Source organism: Crassostrea angulata, chromosome 5 (genome assembly GCF_025612915.1).
Source record: "Crassostrea angulata isolate pt1a10 chromosome 5, ASM2561291v2, whole genome shotgun sequence".
Taxonomy (NCBI): domain Eukaryota; kingdom Metazoa; phylum Mollusca; class Bivalvia; order Ostreida; family Ostreidae; genus Magallana; species Magallana angulata.
Genome location: NC_069115.1, coordinates 56,579,756 through 56,598,697, shown reverse-complemented (window position 1 = coordinate 56,598,697; position 18,942 = coordinate 56,579,756). Strand labels below are relative to the sequence as shown.

Here is an 18,942-nt window from a genome sequence, read left to right as displayed (position 1 = left end):
TAAAATCCCGGAAAAGATTTCCGATATCTATATTTAATTATGCCATAATTAATTAGGGTAAGTGCTTTTGCTTTGGATGTTATATACACACTGTATTTTTATTACGTAATTTTTGCTCTTAAAATAGATCACGTATTTTCCATATTGCAATACAGTTATGTTTTTGGACTCGAAAAGCGTACATGGCTATTTTTATTCAATATGACTTATTATCATAAGCTAAAGAAAACGAAAGAAAAAGCCAGAATATAACTAATACAGGTTTCTTCCAACCATCACACCAAAATTTTTTATGTTGTACATATTTGATGTATCATTAATTGTTAGAGGCACAAAACAACGGGATTTTGTAATGTGGCAAGACTTAGCCAAAATCCTGACAAGCAATTGAAATAAGAATTTAAAAGAACACTAACAAAAACTTATCCGCCAATCATCAAACTCCTAATCCCAATCATTTGAAAGGGGGGGTCTAAATCATGAACCATCCATTTTAATGTAAATTGGTCAATGTCCATATAATTTTGAAATGCTCCTGTAAAATTATATTTCATATAAAGTATTTAAATTATATTAAAAATGTTTGTTGCGAACCCCCCCCCCCCCCGATGATGATACGTGTGCCCGTGTTTAGCTTGACTGTATGATCATATATATAGATATAGATATAGATATATAGACGCTCCCAAATATAAATCACTGAATAAAATATTTCCTACACTCTAAAAACAGGAATAGTATAGATAGGGCTAATCATAATCTTGCTTCTCTGAGCCATGTACACTACAGCACAAATTTGATTATAACTATGAAGCGCTGTTTTGATATTTTTGAGGATTCTCAGATTTCAAAAAATAAATATTTGACATCAATAATCGAATTTTTGATATCACAAAATCGATTTATTGATAATAAAAATATAGTTCCAATTTTCTAATATCAAGAATTCGAATTCAAAAATCATTTTTTGATATCAGAAATTACCTCTAAAATATTAAAACGGTGCCCCGTATATAACTGCATAGTGATCATTATATTTATCGCCAGAACCACGGGGTTCGATAAGTGTTACGGAAATTTATTCTTTGATCTCGACGATTTTTTTATTTTCGAAGTTTTAAAAAGAAAAAGTGTTCAGTTTTTATAACCACATATGTTTGTATGCAATGAAATTGAATCTGATGAATTCTACTATACACGGAAGTATAATTTAACATGCACCGTCACGGTTGAAGATACATGTATGTATTTATAGATACATGTAAAGATGATGTATGTGTATAGAAATATATCGAAAGCCAAAATTTATAATGGCTTCAATAAAAACATCTCCACCAGATCATTGAAATAACTTGTAAGAGCAATATAGTTGCATGTTTTCAATAGTATTTTTCAAAAAGAACAAATTCTCAAAAATACTTCGCTTTGTTTAGTAAATCTGTTATAATATTTAAAATAATAATTTTACAAACAAATTAATGTACATTATGCTGAGCTTGAATTTTAATTTCTGTGTGTTTATATGGGGGGAGGGGCTTGTCAAGATATTTAGAAAGAGTCTGCCTGCCCCCCTCCCCCCCCCCCCCCCCCCAAAAAAGAAATTCTTTGGTTTTTAATTTAATACACTGTACCATTATGTTATTGGTCGGAATCGAGATTCCTTAGGTAAGAAAAGATGAATGACGATAGTAGCATGTTTTGTTTAGCTGGCTACGATGCGATCGGATTTGATCTTGATCACACTTTAGCGAAATACAAACTTGTTGATTTAATGAATGTATGGCAATATTGTTTTTAGAAATTGATAATGTTTTATCAGTTTTAGATGTGTGTTACGGATAAAGTGAGGTTTATAGGAATGGACTTACTTTCATTTTCTACTTTCTGTTTGATTGTCACCTGTTTTCAAACAAATAAGGACACTTCATACAGTACACATGTGTTCTTAAAATATTATGCAATATGTATTAAGGCCTAGATTACTTATTGTTGTGTCTGGGTTTTTAAAAACATTTACATTGCCAATTTTGTTAAATCACAATTTACTGACAGCATATCACAAACTCACTGAAGGCTCTTTAAATATTGCATTAAAGGACTCTGTTTCACGTGAAGGTTAAGGGTTCTCAACACCTTTCGAATATTCTCAAATCAATTTTCATATGAATATAATCAATCTACAATATTGGGATATTAGCATGTACAAATACAAATAAATTATTGGCACAATTAAGCACAATTATAATTGGCAAAGGTCCAACATATGCAAAATGGGGGTATATGCATGCAATTGATAACATGACGAAGAAACTCATCTTTATTTATTCATTAAAATCCGATCAATCCTATTCAGGGCTCTCTCTAATAATTGAAATAGAAGAAAGAAATTAAAAAGTATAAGGGGGACTGTGGTCTATAGCTAGCTTATAGCTTGACTGCGTTTGAAATGCAACAATAGTAATTATGTGGTTGTAGATGGGGGAATTCCCTGTCTCCCGGGTCTTATAGACAACCCTGCCTATTTCTTAACTGCTTGTATGGGTTCTGTATTCTATTAACTCATACCTGCAGTTTGTATTGTTACTATGTATAAATGATTGGATTTTTTTTTCAAATTTCAGCTTACCTATGACTCATTGTGTGAAAGTCTCATTAAAAAAGGATATAACCCCAAAATTAAAGATAAACTTGATGTACACAAAGACTTTATGTGAGTGATATGTGTTGGGTTGAATCAGGTATAGAGTTTTATCATGGAAGGGAGTTTACTTATAAATCAGTATTTTATATTACAGATGCAAAGGTTTATTTCTTGACTCCGAGAAAGGAAACATTCTTAAATTGTCTCATGATGGAAAAATCCTCAGGTAAAGCATGACACACTCTCTCTCTCTCTCTATTCATATAGCACTTTGTTTCGACAGAATTGATTGTCCAGTGGGCCAGGCCAAATTTGGTAACATATATTCTGAACTCCAGAAAACGTTTAAAAAATTGCTTGTTTTATAGTTGGTCTCAAAAGAACGACTAACAAAAAAATTAAGATATTTATTTTAATCTTTCTCTGCATCTTTTTTTTAAAAGTCCATATTTTTTGCAAACCTATTTTCTAATTAATATTTGCGCAACTTTATTTAGAAAGATAAGTTTTCAACGTATAAACCCAACTCTGAGTTCGGCGAGGGCAAACGAACAATTCTCTAAAGATGGCCTCGTGATGTATATATTTTGTGATACTCAATGTCAATATGATTATAACACTCTGACCACAGCTAGCCTCTACTATTTACTTTGCTTTAGGGGCAAAAACAAAGTAATTAGTAGGGGGTGGCTGTGGTCAGACTGATATTATAAAACGAAACATAGAACACAAGCTCATGCATCCTCCTGGATAAATATGTATTGTATTGTTTATTTGCTAAAATTCATATGAATTATAGGCAGTTGTAACATACATACATAATTATAAACATATCCATACACTTTATTTAAGCAAAAGCACATGTCACTACTAGTATAAACATTATACAATATTCTTGGGATTATCATTATTATAGGTGTAGTCATGGAACCAGGATGATGGATAAAGCTGAGATAATATCTGTGTATGGTCCAGATTTACACTGGGAACACTTTGAAGAGGCTATAGGCAATGTCAAATCTGTTGGAGGTAGGTATTCACTTCTCTTATAGAAGAATAATACAGTTTGAATGAAAACTTATGAGGGTTCAGTGCTGAATTATTTCATAGAAAATATGTTGATGATGTATTATCTCATCATTTTTCTATATATTTTATGGTTGTCTTCATTTAAACAATAAAATGCTTTCTTTGGTAATTCATTCGGGATATGAAGGTAGCAACATTGCAGGAAAAATACAACTCATGTTAGCTACCTTCATGAATCATCAAAGGAAGCATTTTTTTGTTTATATTAACATCTTTCTTTAAACCAAAAAATAAGTTGATCATGAAAGTGAGTAAAATTCACTAAATAACTGATAATGTACAGAAGTACGTTTGTCAGAAGAAATAGCTAAATCGTCTCCTGTGAGACATTGAGTCTGACATCGTCATGAATATTTTGTGCAGTCTGTGATTTCTCTTAGGCGGCTGTAGGTTTTGACCAATCTATAGTCAGTCTGGCTGTTTCTATAGAGCTATGAATATGATAACTCGCTTATTAGGCCACGCATGGAAATTTTGTTTTTTACACTAATTTCTTTGTTTTATTAAAAAATCTGCCTAATTTAAACTCAAGTTATATTTTGACTTCCAGGACACTTTAACTATAAATTTCTGTAAGAAAAAGAGGAAATAATTCTTGGTAGATGTACATGTTAATATATAAAGTTTACATCATAAACTTAGTTACATTAAAATGCAAGACAACATAAAATGTTGTCCCTAAGTTCAAAGATATTCAATAAGTTTAATGCATTATTTTGTTTCCAGATAACAGAATTGATCATGTACTATTATATAGTAAATTAGCGAGATGTACCGCTGACAGATTTCAAAACCTTTCTTTAATTTTCGGATGGATGTAAACTAAAAGAAACAATTATAAAAATTTGGCAATTGCTCTTTATATTCTCACGATTTGATGCAAAGCAGTTGAATCAAAGAATTAAGTACATACCTGCATAAAATGAGGAATCTACAGTATACAATTTCTTTGCAGAGGACATGAAGTACCGATTCTTTGAGAACTACTTTGATATTCCAGCCCTTGTTTGTTGCGCTCACATCGTTGACATCTTGGATGAAGAGGTAATTCTCATCTTTGTTCTCAAACTTTGATTAAAATGATCAAAATTAAATGCAATAAAAATAAAAAACAAAACTATCACTTATACTGTACAATGGACCGTCGTAAGTGGTGTCTTTTGTTGCACAAGCTCATGCGTTCTTCTGGGCATGGAGAGGATAAATAAGTAAGTACATTTACTGTAAAATCCATTGTGGAAAGCCAGTTTTTGTTATTTTCATCAAGGAGCTGATCCAAAAAAAAATAAAACTTAATTAAAATGCAATATCTGTCAGAAAACAAATTGTATTGACATGTCAATTTCCAAGAATTTTTGTTTTATTGAAACTAGTAATATTGAAATTATCAAATTAACAAAAATTGATGTCAATAAAACATGACATGTATTAATTAAAGCTGCTTGGTCCGATTTTACATCAAATTTTATGCACGCTTTTAAACGATGGCTATGCTTAGTATATGTATTATAATAGACATTGCAGTAGTTTTACCCGTCAATTATGCCAAATTTCAAAGAAGAAAAATACGTACAAAATTTGCTAACAAAACAAACGACATTAAAAGGTACCGCGTTATTTCGCCTCATGTTAAATTTCACCCCTGACGACGAGACGGGAACGGTTGTATTACGAATTTGACATCGCTTTAGATAAAGGTCGAAATGATCAAACAAATTACAAATAAACATGTGTACATTCTGTTAACCAATATTTCTAGAGTCTGCTTTCTTTACAATCGATGCATAGCATGCGGGTTGAATAACCCCAATCATTCGGGGGACGAAACCCTGCAGTTTCCTTTTCTAAACTTTCCCGTAATGCATTTTGGTTTGTTTTTTCGTTTGCCCAAAGAGAAATTATTTTTATTTACTTTGAATATTTCTAACTTTGACAGGATACTGATTCTGCTGGTGTAAATAGGAGAAAGTCCATAATTTTCTAAGATAAATGATTTGTATGAAAAAAATTTTGATACTGTAATTACAAAAAAATCGGACCAAGCAGCTTTAACTTTTACTTTAATTTGTACAGAATGGTGAACCTTTGAAAAAGTATGATTTTTGGAAAGATGTTAACCATTCTTTTGGAGAAAACTATATCCCCACTCAGTTTGCAAGTAAGTTCAGATACATGCATTAAAGTGAAATTTTTCCTGATATAGACATTTTCTGAAATTTCATCATGATGATAACTTTGAACACTTACGTTCTAGCTGATATCTCCATGGTAATAGATTTATATTCTAAGCATGGGCTGAAGTCATTCAGTGTTTTTTATATTGACAGAAAATGCTGGCTGGTTCTTTCCCAGATTGAAAGAGAATCCCAAGACATATTTACAGCCCAGCAGTAATGGAGTCAAAGATTGGCTGAAGGAATTAAAGGGAGATAAGCGTGTTGTTTTCCTGATGACATCCTCTGCCATTGACTTTGCAGGCTTGGTCATAGAAATAGTACTTGGGTAGGAGCTTGATTTCTGATAAGTTTTATTGCTACTTTCAGTAGCTGTTGCCACTATGAAATGTGAATAAAGGCACAATTTTTATAATTCTAAAATCATTATTGTGCATGTGAAATTATTGTAGATTCTCAATCAAATATAAAAAATTGTTAGGTGTGTACGATTGCAAGTAGCACCTCTTGCAAGTTTCAAAATTTCCTTTTTTTCTAACAGTTGTAAACTACATGTATATGAAATTATAACAAAATTTTGATGCTCGCAATTTTGTATTCTTGCAATTTGACACTAAACAGCGGATTTGCAGAACAAGTAAATCAAGGAATCTAGAGTACCTATTATATACTGTAGTGTAAATATAGTGTATTATTGTTCTTAAAACTGCACTCATTGCTCACTTGAATCTTTCAGCTCAGACTGGAGAAATTACTTTGATATTTATATCACTGATGCAAAGAAACCTGGATTTTTCACTAACAACAACAAATTTAAATCAATAGGTAAACTTACCACTCATTTTTATTCATCAAAGAATCCATATTCTTTCTAAATTTTTCTGCAGTAGTCTTACCAAAGATTTGCTTTTTATCACTTACAGAAGCAGGGATACCTGGAGAGGAAGTCAATTCACTGGAACCAGGGAAAACCTACTCTGGCGGAAATTACGCAGACTTGATGAAGTTCTTGGAAAAACAAACCGGAAAATCTGATCCAAAGGTTTGAAGAAAGAAAATCTTAATGCATAACAAAACCCATGCATAGGAGTGATTCAAATTTGAACTATCTACTAATATGATAAGTATTTCTTATTTTCACAAATTCCAATTTTTTAGGTAGTGTATTTTGGGGACAGCCTATGTTCCGACAGTTTTCCAGCCAAGGTGTATGGAAACTGGGATGTTGTGCTGGTCCTTGAGGAAATGGAGGCTGAGGGTTACCATCCAGGGTCAAAGGACATCCTTGAACCCAAGCGCAAAGTCCCCAAACATGAGGTGCAAAAAAATAAAAACCAAAGAAACAAGTTTGTTTTTGTAACTTTACAAAACTAGTTATAATCACAAACAAAGCTGGGAAATCTGGTGTCTTGTTTTGATGTAAAATGTGTAAAAAAAATATCATAATACATGTACAATCGCAACAGGTAAACCTGTACATCAACCCAGAAGAGGAACAGTACATTTTGTCTGAAGGTTGGGGGTCGTTTTTCTACCACGAAGAAGAAGACCCAAAACATGATAAACATATGAACACATACTGGGGAAGGATCATCAGTCGGTACAATGCTATTGCAGTCCCTACTGTAGAATACATAGCTGGTAAGTAACCTATATAGCAGTCCCTACTGTAGAGAACGTAGCTGGTAAGTTAAATGTATAACAGTTCCTGCTGTAGAGAACATAGCTGGTAAGTTACCTATATATCAGTCCCTACTGTAGAAAACATAGCTGGTAAGTAACCTATATAGCAGTCCCTACTGTAGAGAACATAGCTGGTAAGTTACCTATTTATCAGTCCCTACTGTAGAGAACACAGCTGGTAAGTTACCTATTTATCAGTCCCTACTGTAGAGAACACAGCTGGTAAGTTACCTATATAGCAGTCTCTACTGTAGAGTACATAGCTGGTTAGATACCTATAGCATTCTCTACTGTAGAGTACATAGCTGGTAAGTTACCTATATAGCAGTCTCTACTGTAGAGTACATAGCTGGTAAGTTACCTATATAGCAGTCTCTACTGTAGAGAACATAGCTGGTTAGATACCTATAGCATTCTCTACTGTAGAGTACATAGCTGGTTAGATACCTATAGCATTCTCTACTGTAGAGTACATAGCTGGTAAGTTACCTATAACATTCTCTACCGTAGAGCTGGTTAGTTACCTATATAGCAGTCTCTACTCTAGAGTACATAGCAGGTAAGTTACCTATATAGCAGTCCTTACTGTATAGTACATAGCTGGTAAGTTTATCTATATAGTTGTCCCTATTGTAGAATACATATATAGCTGGTAAGATATCTATATAGCAATTCCTACAGTATAATACATGTAGCAGGTAAGTTACCTATATAGCAGTCCCTGCTGTAGAGTACATAGCTGGTAAGTTACCTTTATAGCAGTCTGAAGAACACAGTTTCTTCTGTTTTATGAAGCTTTTTAGAATCCAATAGAATGATCAAATTATTACAGCTCTTTACATGTAACTCGACCTATGTTAAGAGGAATCAATGTTCATGGCCATCTTTATACTATTATAATATTAATCTCCCTGAGAAAAAAGCTCGATACAACAATATAGGAAAACATTCAAATTTTGAAGCTAAATATTTGGAATGTTCCTTTCCTTAACAGTTTATAGCTACAATCATCATATAGAAAGTTTCTAGGCAGATCTAATGAATACTGTATGCATGGTTATTTTTTTTCCATGTAATTTTCGCTCTTCTACTCTTGCAAACAGTTTCACTCTGTCTTGAATTCGCCCAGACACAGTTGTGTTTTAAGAGAGATAATATTGGAAACATTGGAATTTCCCCTGTCCGCTGACAAAGAGGACGAAAGGGGCAAATAAACCCGGGCCAAATATTTTCCGGTATACAATGATTTGTTGTGCTTTCAGCCTCATTAACTGAATTGGTGACTTTATTCACAGGTATGCCTATCTTACATGTTACTCATTTAATCCTTAACTAATATGTCATTTTTTCCATAGGTATGCCTATCAACCACCAATATAAAAAATTTAACAGCTCTGAGGTGGGGAACACGGAAGGATTCTACCCAGGTAAACCTAAACCACTGCTTCCCTGAGGAACTCTCCTACTGCTGTGGTTTTATACAATGGAAGTTTATTTCAGTCATAGCACTTCCGGTGTTTGACAGTCAAGAACTGATCAGTGATAAGGAATACTTAGTATGCTGAACTGTAAAATAGATGCTGTAAACTCCTATAAACCAGCCTTCATGGTTGTTAGAGTAATCAAACAATATCAAATAAACAGGAATCAGTAAAAAAAAATGTCAGCCTGTGTGTTGTTATTGGTCACTTGTTGACTGATGCAAGTTTATAAAACCTCTACTTGTGTGCAAGAGTTATCTTCCTTTGTTCTCTCTCCAGAGGTTTAAATGAAATATGAGATGGTGATGTGTAAGAACGTGTGTAAACAGACAAACTGCAAATTTGGTCAACTATTTTTCTTTTAGAAATGTTCCACTAATTATCTTTATTTATACTAATTTAAAACATTTTGTCATTGACTGATGCTCAAAGAAACATTCCTACCTGTTATTCTTTTTTTGTTCTACATGTACTTTTATTCTCGCTTCAAATATTTTGTCTTTAAATTGCGTTATTTGGTCTTTAAATTACGTGTTGTAGCTAAAACATATAAATGTATGGCTTAAATACGTGCACAGCTAACTCTGCGATTTGGTCTTTAAACAACGCATGCAATATTTGATCTTTGAGTAAATCATACTGTTGAAATCGGCACATGCACATGTATTTGGTCTTTGAATAACACACACAGCTAAATATGCTGTTTAATTAATCCACTGTTTGGTCTTTGAATGACGTGTCGAGTTAGAAATCTGCTATTTTTGTCTTTCAATGACGCTTTTCAGCATTCTGCCATTTAGTCTTCGAATGACGCGCATGTAGCTGTCATGTTGTAAATTTGAATTTACCGGGTGGCAGTAAATACAAAATTGGTTGTCATGTTGTAAATTTTGTATTTACTGCCACCCGGTAAATTCAAAATTTACAACATGATATAGCTATGAATCATCAGCTATTTAGTCTTCGAATGACGCTGATATAGCTATAAATCCGCTTTTTTGGATTTTGAATGACGCGTTGCAGCTATAAACCTATTTAAAATTTGCCTTTTGAATAACGCTCACACTTACATTGTAGAATGGCGAACACAGCTATTTCCACTATGGTTGGTTCTTGGGTAGCACTCGTTACTACCCGTTTGGTCCAGTTCCAAAAAAAATTTACTTGAATTTTGTCTTTGAATCGGTATAATGGATCATAATTCAAAATACAATTAGCATTTAACATTCACATGTAATCTTTAGACAAGGAAGGTAAAATTGTAGCTAACGGTTTCACGGTAATATTTAGCAAAGTTTTGTATCATTTTGAAAACACGTCGTATTTCCTTAAGTCTAGAGAAAATAATGAAAGAAAGGGTGTTTGAAAGGAGGGGGAGGGGGTCATCTATGTAAAAATGATCGCAGCATATTGCATTATAAATAATTAGGCTAACTGAAATTGTATTAAAAACAAAAAACTGGTTTCGTTTTGATATTTAAGAGTGTGAGAAAAAGAATAGCATAAAAATAGTATAATACTAAAGTTAGTGAAAAGGAAATAAAAACAAGGAAAAAGATGCGAGTCATGATCACTCAAATAGACGTGCATTGTGAGGTTTTCAGCACAGCTTGGGCGTAATTGAATCGTTTTTAGTTTAAGATCGATCTATATTGATGGAGGAGTTTGTAAACAATACAACCAACCAAGTTAAAAAATGCACCATATTAAAAGTATAATTAATCGAGTAATTTTCACGCATTTTAATGAACTTTAATGAAAACGGTGAATTTAGGTGAGTAATTTAAGATACATGTAAAATGCGACCAATGGTTTAGCTATAAAGTCATATAGATCTAGCTTCAAGTTTGCACTTTTAAGATTTACCATTGAATGTCAAACATTGATTTCTTTGTCATTTCAGTTCAGGTCTGGACAAGTAATCAAAGTTTTTATAAAAATTTTGCCTTTTGGGGAGACGTGCAGTTTCCTCTGGATGTGTCCTTGAAATGTCTTCCCATTATCGTGAACATTGAAAGGAGATTACATTGAGCTGTCCTGTGTGATATTTTATGAATATGATGATATGAATATTTTATTAGGGTTTTCCGTTTTTCAACGGAAAACCCTTCTGTTATTCTACTGTTTCTTATTATTATTTTTTTTTTTTCCCGCAAATTTTGTGCACGAGATTTCTCGAACATTTTTTGTCTGATTGCTATGAAACTTTCAGGGTATGTAGATGATATTAATATCTCTAGAAGTTTTTTTCAAATTTTTAAAATTCACTTCCGGTTATGAGTTATTGCCCTTTAATTGAAAATTGGGGGGTCTTTTGTCCAGAGTTGATCTCGGGAACTACAGATGATAGATGCATGAAATTTGGCGAAATTGTCGGTAACATTTTATAATTTTGCTGGCATGAAAATTTTGGTAATTTCTTTGTTAGTTTTTGAGCTATTTGTCGCCAAAGTTTAAGATTTTTTCGGGGCTGAAATTTTGTTGCTTTTTGTATTATAACCTTTAAACTAAAAATATTTTGTTAATACATATAGAACAAAAGTTGTTTAGAATAACGAGAGCTTTCATTTAAAATTAAGAAAAAAGGGCTGGCCCCTATAATTAGGGGTCAGCAGCTCATACACGTATTTTTCTGATAGCAAAAATTGTTATCATTTTATGAAAAAAAATTAATTTAGTTATTGTTAATATATTAAATAATGTCATTTGGTATCAAATTAAACAAGATCTGTCCTATATTTGTTTTCAAATTTCATAAAACAAATATGTGAGAATCGTACATGAACGAGTTAATATGTCTACATAGACACACAAGCGAACAAATGCCACATTAAGGCCCAGGCATTTACTGCATTACGTTGTGTTGCGTCTTAGATAAATTGTTGTGATTCAATTTCATTTTTTTCATCTATATCATTTATGAATTCAATGAACACACATTATTTATAAACGTTCTATGTGCAACTATTTGTCGGGGCGCCCCTGTTTGTGAACCCCGCGCGCGCGCGCCGAATGTAAACAGTAACGAACGGCATTGTAGAAAAGAGAGAGCCGTAATGCAGAAGAAAAGTTGTGTATTCTTTCGGTGTACACATGCATTTTCAATTTGCTGTGAAACATATGAACATGCACAGGGAACAATACTACATATTTGTTTAAGGAGGATATTTTTCTCGTGTGAATCGTTTACGAGGAAATTCTGACAGCCACACTTCGAGTCTTGGTAAAATGGGTAGGCAAACCCGGGCCGGGGCAAAATAAAAGCCGGGGCAGATCGATATTTTTCAATTTTCTTTCTTAATACTCAACCAATCTCATTGAAATTTTCAGGACATGTCAACAATCAGTATAAATGTATTCGCTGTAAATATTTATGCAAAACAATGTATATTAAGAAATTTGTCGACGATTGTTGATTTTCAAGTTGGTAAAATGGGTAGGCAAACCCGGGTCGACATTTTATTGATCCGGTTTTAGTGACCCGGTTTTTCTTAAAAACTGTTATCAATCGAAGAATAATTATTTTCCGTTCAATAAATTCCTATCTCTTATTAGTATTTCATTTGTTTTACCGGAATTAAACGTGAAATGTTCAGTTATTTCTTAAATAAGTCTACAAAACCGTAAAATGTCGACCCGGGTTTGCCTACCCATTTTACCAACTTGAAAATCACAATTGTCGATAAATTTCTTAATATACAATGTTGTGCAGAAATATTTACAGCGAATACAGTTATATCGATTGTGAACATATTCTGAAAATTTCAATGAGATTGGTTGGGTATTAAGAAAGAAAATTGAAAAATATCGATCTGCCCCGGCTTTTATTTTGCCCCGGCCCGGGTTTGCCTACCCATTTTACCAAGACTCCCACACTTCTGTCGACGATCAGCCGTTGATAAGCTACGAGTAATAAAGGAGAAAAGATGGACATTAAAGTGTGTGATTTATGTGGATGTTACTGAAGAAGGTGAGGCTTTTACTACTTTTAAAGTTTCTTGTTAACTGGTTAAAATTTAGTATATAGTATAGATGTACATGTAAGTACGTGCACACTGTTAGATGTTTTTGTTATGGTGTGGGTGTTTGTTTAATAACGTGTAATTTTTACATGTTTCATGGGTGTTTAGACTCGCTCGAGGTTCATGGGGGACTGGAAAGGGTAACTGAATTTATCTATTTAAAAAAATAACAGATTGTGAATTTTCAACTCAAAATTCAAAGCAGGGTCTAATTAGAAACATATCATATATTCTTGTGCAGAGGACTCCAAATGTAGTCATGAATACCCTGTAGACATAACTTCAAGTAAATAAAATTGTATACTTCAGACTTCAGAGTTAAAACATGACTTTAATATCTTTATGATGCCGATCATTGTATCATTAAAGAGGTTTAGCAGACCAACGGGTACCCGGTACATGTACTTGTACATGTAGGTTACAAGTTAGAACTATGCCTACCATTCTACCAGTTCACATAATTTTTCTTGTTTAGCAATAATGATGTGTACTTAAATTGTCCTTGTTAATGTTTTAAATGTAATTTTTTATTCCCTTTTTTTAATCTGACTACTGGCAGTACTGGCGTGCGAGCAGTTCTCGCCGAGGACCATTTCCCGCTGGTGCACTGTTACATCATATTTTTGTATATAATTTTATGTGTTGATAAAATGACGTAACAATGCACTGGTGAGAAATGGTACTCGGCGATAACTGATCGCACGCCAATATTGATTAATTACAGACAAAAACTGAAGGTTGCGAGTGTTATTTTTAATTGAACAACATTGTTTAAAATAATTCTTTATATATGTGACGATCAGACCGGTTTGAATACCAGTGCCAGATAGCTCAGTTGGTAGAGCACCTGAATAGAGATTCAGGGGGCCCAGGTTCAAATCCCTTCATTATTTCTCCCATCCTGTTACAATATTGGTGTTGTGACCAACCCCTGGAACTAACAGGTTAACTCGATCCTGCCAGGGATGATCTTCGAGGGTGAAGATCATTTAAGGGGGAGGAATGTGACGGTCAGACTGGTTTGAATACCGGTGCCAGATACATGTAGCTCAGTTGGTAGAGCACTTGACTAGAGATTCAGAGGGCCAGGTTCGAATCCCACTTTGTTCTGTCGTTATTTCTCCCATCTTTTACATATACATGTATATCAGATATATGACAGATGATTAAGGTCATCACATGTTTTGCAAGATGCAATAAGTGTTAAAAACCTTTACTTTACAACAGAATACATTTAAGTGAATATTTATGTTTCTAGCTTGTTATTATTTGGTGTGGTTTTCTTGACAGTGTCGCATAAACAATTTACCCGCTCCTAAAACACAAACTTTCTTTTTGTGGATTCAGCTTACCGCTGATTGGCTGCTGTTGCAGCAGACAAATAAGATATGCACGCACAAAACACAATGAACTTATCAGAGAATGAGTTGAGTTTATTTAAACTGTTGGAATTTGGGTATTTTTTTTTAAAATGTATACTTGTGACAAAACATATATGTGGTACATACAGCTGTAGCTTTATGAAGAAAATTTTGGTTAGACCATATATACCTATCATGCAAGTAAATGATATTTACAAAAAACTTGCAATTTATGGTGCACGAAATATACGCTAGTTTTATAAAGATTGACATACATGTAATGTACCACATTCTTTGAAAAATAATCTATTAAAAATTCTTCATTAAGTTTACTCATACATGTTTTATGCTTATTACACGTAGTATTATTTTTAAAACATGTAATTTATAAGAAAATAAACAAAAACCCTCGCTAAATTTATTTGCAAACAAAAAATACACAGTAGAATTGATAAAAAATGGTATACCAGAAGCTAATACCAGTACATGTACTTTGACGCTGTTCGGTGGGTAATATTTGTTTGTAATTTACGAATTGAAATATTGACTGTTGCACTACAAGTACAGTAATAAACTCTCTCTCTCTCAAACTCTCTCTCTTTCTCAATTTGATAAGTGTTTATACCTATGAAAATTTTTTAATATTATATTATGACTTGATATGCAAATTTTTGATCTTGTACTGCCTAAATGTTATGTCATGTATTGGGATATGTCATACTTATTACACTGCATGGTCAGTGTATTTTTTACAGAAATACTATGCATATGTTAATGTAAACACAGCTATTACTAGTACATGTATGTAAACACAGCTAATTATTTTTTTTATTTATTTCAGCTCAAAACAGACTCTTGTTACCACATGGCTTTTACCGGTACCTGTTGATTCTTGTGGGTCAGCTCCTGAGATTAACCTGTCACCTCTATCCACATGCATATTCCTTGTGTTCTACAGACTATTTACTGGTAATTCAAATTAAATCCGATAATGCATGAACAATAATGGAACTTGAAGAAAGCATCATGCCATGTTGTGGTTTGTGTTTGATAAGAAATTATGAAAACAAAATTAAGGCTGTTTAAAGAAATTCATAATTGCTGTGAAAATTTGTTTTTCAATAAAAGTATACAATTATGTTTCCTTTATTTTTTATTTCATAAAGATATTTAGATGTGTTTACATAATTGAAACCCCCCCCCCCCTCTATTTAATTGTCTGCATTAAGATTACATGTAGGATATGTAAATGTACATTTGACTTTGAAATAACATCTGCTATGATAATTACTTTTGAAATGAACAAGAAACAACCTATTTCTACCTTTCTAAGGTATATATGCATAAAAAAAGTAGAAAAACATGTCAAATTTGAACATTTTTCATTGAAATCAACTCTGTCTCCAGCTACCTGGGTGTGTTTGAATTTAATTCTAATTTAAGGCAGATGTCTAACTTGTAGGTTGTAACTTACTGTTTTAGCATGGTTAGAAGAAGACTAGAAATCAGAATAGATTAGATATTCACTAAATATGATTGTTAGCTTACTTTTTTCATGAAAACAAGAAATCACAAGCAGGACAGCTGTCTATTTGTTAATTAAAATGGTACAAATCATACAATAAACAAATAAAGATCACATTTTAGAATCATTGATGATTGTTTTCAAATATGTGTGAGAAATGACTCAAGGAAATTGCCACATGTTTCATAAAATTAGGTAAAACATTTCAAACCATGACTTTTTATGAAAATCAAAAGATTGGGGGGTGGGGGGTATACATGTAAGGGTATTTCTAAGTGATGTGAAGCTTTTATCATGATTATATCATGTAGGCATATGTTGTATTGAATAAGGTTTCTTTTTAAAGGTGGTTGAACAAAAGTTGACCTCTAAAAGGTCAGATAAAGATGTTTTACTATGGAGAACCCTGTAAATCTGTGTTTACTAAAGGAAATTGGAAATGGTGGGTTCACTTAAATGGCCATATTTTTATTAAACCTCAATGGAATTGGCAATATGTGGTATTCTTTTTCTCAGAATTGCATTAGCTTTCTTATTCTAAGACAAACCGTCTTTTCATAAAAATGTTAGTGTACTAAGTTAAAGATACAAGGAACAGTTTCGGATAAAGTACCGTCAATATTTTTGTAAAATTGAGAGTGACTGTACTTGAAGGTTTATCATTGTTGCGTAGATTCATGAAATGAATTTTAATGATTATCAATAGTTAGAGGGATGTCTCTTGTTGGAATTGGTAAGCAATATTAAGGCCCCTAATTTTAAGTACATGAGAAGCAGAAATAAATTGTGAAACTTGTGGCTATGACAGATATGTTGACTTTACAGTGAAATTGAAGGTTACAAACGGGAGGTTATATAACATGAAATGTAGGTGGATGGGATATTATATGCCTATTTAGTATTTACTGGGTATGAGGACAATAGCAAGTTTATTGTCCCCCAAGACAGCAAATATTTAATGAGGCAAAGCCAAGGGAAATAGTTGCTGTGGAATGGGACAATAAACTTGCTATTGTCCGAATAGTCAGTTAATTGGTATTTCATTATACAGAAGAAAACTTTATTTGTCAGCGATGCAGAATTTCTTGATGATAAACAAATTAGAGTTAAATCAAACTTTGTATTTAATGCGGCAATCTTATTAGGTCAGAGGTGTTCCGAGTTTAAGGTGATATGGGACACTTCCATGTTGTGACGTATTGTTTATCGAAATAAACAATAAAATAAAGTGTAATTATATAAGTACATGTAGTTTCTTCTCAAAAATGGTCACCTAACTCCTTAGCACAGTGGGTTAGAGGGTTTACTAGGAACCTGTAAGTCATGAGTTCGAATCCCGTTGGGGTTTTTACAATTTTTACCTTTTCAAATATTTTTAAAAGCTATTTTTTGGTTAAATATTGTAAAATTTGAAAATTCTAAACCGGTGAAAAGTTTTCAATTATATAGTACTTTAATCCACATTAATATCGACAGATGTCCCATACCACCTTAAAAAGGAGGGAAATCAAATTCTGCTAATGAATGGTTTTGATGACTCTTCACCATGGGCAGATAGCATGGATACTATTTTAGATAAAAAGGCATGTTTATGCGGGCGCCTTCTAGTGATCAATTTGTCGGTCTGTCCATCCGAGATGGCTTGACAGGAACATAGCTTCTCTCCCCTTGGCCCAATCTGGCTCATACCTCATCCACAGGGTTCCTTTGGTTGAAGGATGTGCAGTGACCTTGAACCATGTTTTTAGGTATAAGGTTAAGGTCATAGCAGAATTTTATACATAAAATCCTTGTCTGGGGCATATCTTTTTTCCCTTTGGTCCAATCTGGCTAATACTCACAGAGTGTCTCTATGGTTAAACGATGTGCAGTGACCTTGCATGAAATTTCTAGGTAACGGGTGAAGATCATATCGGATCATGCAAAAATCCTTTTTTGAGAGCATATATAATTTCTACTAACCCCTATTTGGCTCAGACTTCACATAAGCAGAGGTTTTGAGTAAAGGGTGAAAGGGTGTGTAGTGACCTTGAACCTATTTTCAGTGAAAAGAAACTGTGAAGGTCATATCAGAATTATATTTTTAAAAATCCTTGTCCGGAGTATATCTTCTCTCCCTTTGCTCCATTCAGCCTCATACTTTACCCACATGATGCCTTTGTTCAAAATGTATGCAATGACCTCGAATGATATTTGTAGATGAAGAGTCAAGGTCATATCAGATCACACAAAAATCCATATTTTAAGAGCATAGATATACTCTCCTTTTAGCCCCTATTTGGCTAATATTTTACCTTTACAGAGTTTATTGGTAAATGGCGTGCGGTGACCTTGAACCAAGTCTGTCAATGTGAAGGTCATAGCAGATCTTTTTAAAATTAGTTTTAAATAGTAGATTATTTTCCAAATATGCTTAATCTTGGTCAGATTGAACAAAAATGCATGTATGTTAGGGGGAATGAAATTGAATTAAGAGTTCTATGCCAGCTGGAAAAATTTCAAGTTATAGGTCAAGGTCAAAGCAGAATTCTCTGAAATAACATAAGCGGGGCCCTTTGAAATGTTCACCATTTCAATGTTGTCTGGTTCATAGTAATTTTACATAGAAAATATTCACAGAAGTACAGTAAAGTAAACTTAACATTGATAAGTTTCTGACAATTAATGACGCAATGAGCACACAGTACGAAAGGTCAACCTTTTGAAAAGCAGTGAAGAGGAAAAGTTGCTCAGAATTATGTTTTAAACAAAATTGATTTTTTACATAAATTTTAATTTTGCATTCTGGGTTAAGAAAAAAGATGTTAGTTCCAGGTAAAGTAAACTTGTACCTAAAATGAAGTCAAATTTGTTAAGTCGTACTTAAACACATTGGTATTTTTTGTTAAGTCGTTCTTGAAATGGTTAAGGGTTTTTGGTTAAGTCGTACTTACAAACATTCGGATCATGTTAAGTTGTACCAAGAA

At 33.1% G+C, this 18,942-nt stretch overlaps 1 protein-coding gene and 1 long non-coding RNA gene across 2 annotated transcripts; both read left to right on the top strand.

The window, feature by feature from the left end:
• Positions 1–1,675: 1,675 nt before the first annotated feature.
• LOC128182683 (5'-nucleotidase domain-containing protein 1-like) lies at positions 1,676–9,281 on the top strand. Its single transcript, XM_052851400.1, has 12 exons — positions 1,676–1,777; positions 2,622–2,710; positions 2,796–2,867; positions 3,558–3,670; positions 4,686–4,774; positions 5,804–5,888; positions 6,058–6,232; positions 6,641–6,729; positions 6,828–6,946; positions 7,063–7,221; positions 7,371–7,545; positions 8,943–9,281. The coding sequence occupies exons 1-12, from the start codon at positions 1,676–1,678 to the stop codon at positions 9,038–9,040; spliced, it is 1,365 nt and encodes a 454-aa protein (XP_052707360.1). The 3' UTR covers positions 9,041–9,281.
• Positions 9,282–12,907: 3,626 nt separating this feature from the next.
• LOC128182689 (uncharacterized) lies at positions 12,908–15,589 on the top strand. Its single transcript, XR_008243452.1, has 2 exons — positions 12,908–13,038; positions 15,293–15,589. It is a non-coding gene; the product is annotated as an uncharacterized LOC128182689 (long non-coding RNA).
• The last annotated feature ends 3,353 nt before the right edge of the window (positions 15,590–18,942 follow it).

Bases quoted from the DNA above. Each gene is read 5' to 3' on its own strand.
- LOC128182683 (XM_052851400.1), top strand. From the start codon at position 1,676: ATGAATGACGATAGTAGCATGTTTTGTTTAGCTGGCTACGATGCGATC. The intron at 1,778-2,621 runs GTATGGCAATAT...TTCAAATTTCAG, and splicing joins AACTTGTTGATTTAATGAAT to CTTACCTATGACTCATTGTG. The intron at 4,775-5,803 runs GTAATTCTCATC...TAATTTGTACAG, and splicing joins TTGACATCTTGGATGAAGAG to AATGGTGAACCTTTGAAAAA.